This window comes from Antennarius striatus, chromosome 2 (assembly GCF_040054535.1).
Source record: "Antennarius striatus isolate MH-2024 chromosome 2, ASM4005453v1, whole genome shotgun sequence".
NCBI lineage: Eukaryota > Metazoa > Chordata > Actinopteri > Lophiiformes > Antennariidae > Antennarius > Antennarius striatus.
The window spans coordinates 2,136,652-2,142,500 of NC_090777.1; the positions used below are offsets into that span (position 1 = coordinate 2,136,652).

The 5,849-nt window shown below is 51.3% G+C and overlaps 2 protein-coding genes across 5 annotated transcripts in view; one reads left to right on the forward strand and one right to left on the reverse strand.

Annotated features, from left to right (window-relative positions):
• Window positions 1-227: 227 nt before the first annotated feature.
• taf11 (TAF11 RNA polymerase II, TATA box binding protein (TBP)-associated factor) lies at window positions 228-3,720 on the reverse strand. Of its 4 annotated transcripts, none has more exons than XM_068305734.1 (6): window positions 3,596-3,720; window positions 1,622-1,811; window positions 1,129-1,259; window positions 954-1,041; window positions 779-875; window positions 228-679 (listed from the first exon to the last, which is right to left on the reverse strand). In XM_068305734.1, exons 2-6 carry the CDS (start codon window positions 1,802-1,804, stop codon window positions 549-551), a joined length of 630 nt encoding a protein of 209 aa, XP_068161835.1. In that variant the 5' UTR covers window positions 1,805-1,811; window positions 3,596-3,720; the 3' UTR covers window positions 228-548. The 4 variants fall into 4 exon arrangements, with proteins under 4 accessions (XP_068161835.1, XP_068161821.1, XP_068161814.1 ...); XM_068305720.1 differs by lacking the exon at window positions 3,596-3,720 and adding an exon at window positions 2,210-2,331 and having other exon boundaries at window positions 229-679; XM_068305713.1 differs by lacking the exon at window positions 3,596-3,720 and adding an exon at window positions 2,210-2,313 and having other exon boundaries at window positions 229-679; window positions 1,622-2,105.
• LOC137588589 (ankyrin repeat and SAM domain-containing protein 1A) overlaps window positions 2,685-5,849 on the forward strand; it is a 36,588-nt gene continuing 33,423 nt past the window's right edge. The window contains exon 1 of the mRNA XM_068305745.1: window positions 2,685-3,729. Coding sequence (XP_068161846.1) covers window positions 3,551-3,729 — 179 coding nt within the window. The 5' untranslated portion in view covers window positions 2,685-3,550. The remainder of the gene's footprint in view (window positions 3,730-5,849) is intronic.

The window sequence follows — 5,849 nt, forward strand, 5'->3', positions numbered from 1 at the left end:
ACACAATTCAGTTGCACCTTTTTTTGGTACGATTTACACACAGTATATACATATACAGTGCACAATATTTTAGTAGGTATTGCGTGTGGTTTGGTGAGGCCAGGATCCACTCTAAACCCCGAAAAAAAAGTTTCCATGGAAAAGTTTTATTTGTATATCAAAACTACATATCATGGTTAAGAAATGGATGTAGGAAGGTTGGTGATGCTGGTATTTGTAGTTCGCTCTGGACAAAAAATGACTACAGGAGGAATAATTAGAGGCGTCCACAAAAGAACCTTTATATATAAAGTTCACAGTACAAAATATATTTACATCCCTCATACATAACAGAAGATCCCTCCAGTTTAATGTCGGTATATACGTTCCATCAGACATTTGCATTGAGATTTTGAGGTCTGCAGGTAAAGCGTGCGCTCCGACACTGGTTCCAGTCTGTGTCATGAGTCCGTTTTGCTGCGGAGCAGCTGCAGACGCTTCACGGTGACTTCACGCGCCGACGCCACGTTGGATCCGTTTGTAGTCCAGAGGAAACTAAAACAGATGCTTCATTGAAACAGGATGTTCTTGTACTTGGAGTTGGGGATCTGATCTCTACTCTTCAACCTCCTAACAGCTTCCCTCATGTGCTTCGGCTGAAGGGGGGGGGTGTCTCCCCACTTCTCACACACATCCAGAGCTGCAGGTACAACAACAAGATGTTACTGCAGAAAACTAAACAGAGGTAGAAAATGGCTTTGTTCGTTAGCTGTTAGGTGTGTGTCTACCTGCCACTTACCTTCCTCAACTATCTCTCCAGCAAAAACCTTGGAAATACCCGACATGGCAATCACCACATTCTGGGACACGGATGATCCTGTTATGGACTGGATCAGCTGGAACATTACAAACAGCAAATCAGGCCACAGAAGTACCTCAGACATGTAGAAACATCAATGATGATGAACTTTTACCCTCTTTATAGCAGCTTTGGGGAAGGCAGAGCGTCTGTACATCTCATAACGATTCAGCTGCTCCTCAGAAAACGATGACACCAACACTCTGTAGGGCACAGCATGTAGGACCAAATGATGTTCACCAGGAGAGACAACAGCTGATTTTAGGATCTTAGGGATGGGTCAGCCTTACTGCATCTTCTGGATTTCATCCTCGTCGACTTTGTGTCGTTTCTCCTTTTTCTTCTCAGGTTCCACCTTCATTCGTTTGGAAGACGGTTGGCCTGAAGTTCCTTCTTCTTCATCCTCCCCAGCAGCTCCTTCCTTCACAGTGGAAGACAGAACTGGTTTAGAGCCAACAAAATGTTTAATGATGGAAACAGATGTTAATGTCACCGAAATAGTGTTCAGTAATTACACCTGATCAAACACGCCATTTTGTCATGTGTTAATGTGATTTGTAAACAGTTGTGTGTGTGTGTGTATTTCATGTGCAATAATTAGGAAATGATTGTTCTGCTTGAGGGGAGGCAGCATGTGAGTGTTTAGAACCGTCCAGACGTCCAGACTACCGTGTCACCTACTGTGGTAGTTTTCACCCCCCAGAATCAACAACACATCCAACATGGGGTCTCCATCCACACAACACACGTTCCACCTTCCTCCCAGGAGAACACTGAACTCACAGCTTTACTCTCCGGCCCGGAGCTGGGGGGGTCTCTGGAGGGGGGCTCCCTGCTTTCAGCTGCCGGTTTGGTTGTGGCTGGAGCGTCTTCTGCTTTCTGCGGCTTGGCGCTGGGGGGCTCCTCGCTGGCAGACGGTTCTTTCCCGGGTGTTGCCTCAGGTTTGATCCGTGCAGGGTCAGCCATGGTCAGACTGGGGAGCAGGCGAAGATCCGCTGACGTGAAGGGAACAACAACCGGAAGGCTCAACGGTTCCTCGGTAGTCCGTCTCAATCCCGGCTATCACGACTCGATCCTGTTTTGAACTTTAACATCATAAATCTGACATAATGTCTCTCCAGACCGGCGCAGATCAGATTCCTCACATTCGGATAAAGACCGACCCTCCTGTTGTTGTACTGCACCGTCCGAGTGACGAGCCCTCCAGTCCTTACAGCTGTTACAACTAAAAACACAACATGCACGCACCTGGCTAGCTGTGGATAGCCTTTAGCATTCAGCCGAAAGATGCAGGTTCAATAATATTAGTTATTTCGTCATATAAACTGGTAGTAACGCTAACTAGTAGTGACGCTAAAACATTGTACTCACAGTTAACCAGACTCCGGCGGCTTCACGGGCTAATGGTAGCCTGGAAACACTAGCTGCTGCTAGCTAGCTCATGTGCAGCTGTTAGCGACGCAACACGAGTATTTCCGGTTCCTGTTTTGAATGAACTTTATACACAACGACAGAGCGCGAACACGCGATAATGCTGCATTTACGGGATTGGAAAGTGTCGTAAAATAGACAGTCACAATGACTGGGTAGAAAACTTCGGACAAAATTTATCACCACGATAATGTCACAATGTTAACGTAACATTTCTGACTAATGACAGTAATATTACATTAATAATAACATTATTACGCATTTTTATTGCTTTTACCAAATACATTCATATTGCATATTATATATTTCTAATATAATGACGACGTTCCGGGTGTTACAGCAACAACCGGCTGGAACAGCTGATGATCGCCTACTACTCTACTTCAATCATTAATAAGAACTCCATTTGTTTTTATTATAGCCAATTATCAGGGCATTCATGTTGTTTTTCAGTTGATCACCTGAACACACTCCCCTCTTTGGGGAATTGCAGATTTCCGTGAACGCACCAGAGGTCACTCGAGACTATTAGAACACATAAACACCAAATGTGACGTTTATTGTATTTAAGATTTATTTTATTTATCTTAAATGATCCCATTTAGAATTTGGGGAGTCATGAGTTTTAATTAGTGTGACAATAGAAAGTTAAATGTTACGCAGTAATTTCTCAGAACGACATGTTCACGTAAGAAAACAGTTTGAGCACAGCTCCAGAAGAAAAAACATGTATCGATCACCTCTCCTATCAATTAATCAATTAAATTAATCAAACCACCTCCACTATCAACCCATTTCTTCTTATCGAGAAGGGAGGGTTTGTAAGTGTGTGTGTGTGTGTGTGTGTGTGTGTGTGTGTGTGTGTGTGTGTGTGTGTGTGTGTGTGTGTGTGTGTGTGTGTGTGTGTGTGTGTGTGTGTGTGTGTGTGTGTGTGTGTGTGTGTGTGTGTGTGTGTGTGTGTGAGATGCAGAAAGAAAGAGCCGTTTCGAGGAAGTGACGGACGGCTCCGGGGCTCCGGTCAGAGGAAGTTTTGCTCGGCGGCGGAACCGAGCGGCTCAACTTTTCCCGTCACCGGGGGTCAGACCGGGGGTCAGACCGGGGGTCGGACCGGGGGTCAGACCGGGGGTCGGAACGGACGCGTCCAGCGGCGGATGGAGCTTTTGTTTCCCCGGTAGCGGCTCGACGGAAGTTCGGGAATTACAGGGACCCCCCCCCCCCTCCACACCCCCCCGCGCCTTCTCGGTGTTGTTTTCCTGTTTTTTTGTGTCACCGGGATCCGTTATGGGGAAGGAGCAGGAACTTCTGGACGCGGCGCGGACGGGAAACCTGGCCGCGGTGGAGAAGCTCCTCTCCGGGAAGCGGCAGTCCGCTGGCAGCGGCGGCGGATCCTCCGGTACCGGGGGGAGCGGCAACAGCGGCGGGCACGGCGCGTCCTCTCACACGCTCTCCAGTCTGCTCAGGTAGGCGGCGGAACGGGTAGGAGCCGGGGCTTCTCTGCCCCGGTAGAGCCCCGGTAGAGCCCCGGTAGAGCCCCGGTAGAGCCCCGGTAGAGCCCCGGTGGGGGCGGCGCACGTCTTTGTTAGCCCCCACCGGCGGAACGGGAACGGTAACGGGTGGAAACGGCCCGGTAGGTCACCGAGCAGCACACCTCCAGCCGGAAACAAAATGTCCTACAACACACACACACACACACACACACACACACACACACACACACACACACACACACACACACACACACACACACACACACACACACACACACACACACACACACACACACTGCTGTTATTAATGGCGCCACGCTGTTGGGGGGGGGGGGGGGGGTTCTCTCACTCTCACCGTCGGCTGAGGAGCCCCCCCACCTGACAGGAGGAAGTCCCCCAGGTGTGATCCAGTGATGATACGTCTCCTGGTCAGAACCTGACCCCCCCACACGTGTGTTGGTGAAGCCCTCCCTGCTTCCAGATGAACTGTTCTTCAGGCTGTTGGAATGAACGGATTAGATCAGCAGAAGAGATTAAAAACTAGACCCGGTCTAAATAATCTGAGTTCAGCTCTGATGTGATCTGGACCACAGAACGGAGAACGTCCTGATCCAGCCAGACCCAGAGGGAAAGCACGGCTCTGTTAAACCTAAAGCACGGCTCTGCTAAGATGGGCTTTAAACCGAAAGCATGGCTCTGCTAAGCTGGGCTTTAAAACTAAACGGAAGCATGACCTGTGTGGCTCCTGTGGCCCCTGTGGGCCCCGTGTGGCTCCTGCGGCCCTGTGGGCCCCGTGTGGCTCCTGCGGCCCTCTGGGCCCCGTGTGGCTCCTGTGGGCCCCACATGGCCCCTGTGGGCCCCGCGTGGCTCTTGTGGGCCTCGCGTGGCTCTTGTGAGCCTCATGTGGCCCCTGGGGGCCCCGGGGGTTGTGTTGGGGCTAACCTGCAGCTGATGCTAATGCGTTAGCTCCACATCCTCAGTGTGATGACATTAAAGCCCCCAATCAGGACGTCACGCTGGGGCTGCCCCCCGTCCTGTGGGGGGGACCAGAACCAGAGTGACCTGTCCTGACTGGACCAATCACAGATCTCTAATGGGAGCTGTGGGACTGTCTTCAGTCTGGGGGGGTGAATCATTTGCAGACTGGACGATCCGGTTTGAGTCTCTTTGTCTCTGGTTAACGGCTTCACCGTAACGCACCCGTCGCCCCTGACGACCGATGTCATTTACGTGTGTGTTCAGGCCACGTGTGTGTGTGTGTGTGTGTGTGTGTGTGTGTGTGTGTGTGTGTGTTGGTCACACGTCGGCGTGTGTGTTTGCGGGTTGTCCATCAGGAGGCGGGGGCCTGTAATCCTGTCAAACAGATTTGATCCGTGGGTCTGAGTTGGTTTATCATGTGAACATGACGCGTGGGCGGGGCTTCACCCCCACATGTCAACACGTTAACCCCTTCATGTCCGCTCCTGTTGTCGTAGCGATGAACTCGTCCTGATGATCGTCGTTCTGACTGCGTGTTTCCTGTTTGGTTGAAGCCGTGGCTACGCTGATGATGCTAACGCCCCCCCCCCCCCCTCTGAAGCAGTGCTGTGTGTGTCTCCGCTGGCGTCCCAGCGTTCCCGCTCTGGAATGGGATGCGTGTCGGGACTCGTGGTGTTTGTGTAACCAGGCAGCTCCGCTCTGCTCTCCGGAATGTCTGCCGGGGATAGACGGAGTGTTTGGCGCCGCCGCCACCCCAAACATTTGTTCTCTGGTGCTCCATTATCACCTAAATGAGCTCAGCTGGGCTCCCCCAGGAGGAAGGTCATGGGTCACGGTGCCCCCATGCAGCCCCTGTCCATGTAGGACGAGTTGGTTGACTAGATGTTGTTTGTTGGTGTGTTTTCCGGCCATAATGGCGTCTATTTCGGTGACAGCGTTTGTCGCGCCACACTGAAGGGTCCTGGGGGGCCCCGGGACGTGTTTCCCCCAACAGGAAGCCATCTCTGCTAGTACTTCCTGGTCGGCGTTGTTCAAACACAGGCAGCTGCAGCAGTCAAACCGGTGTGTGTGTGTGTGTGTGTGTGTGTGTGTGTGTGTGTGTGTGTGTGTGTGTG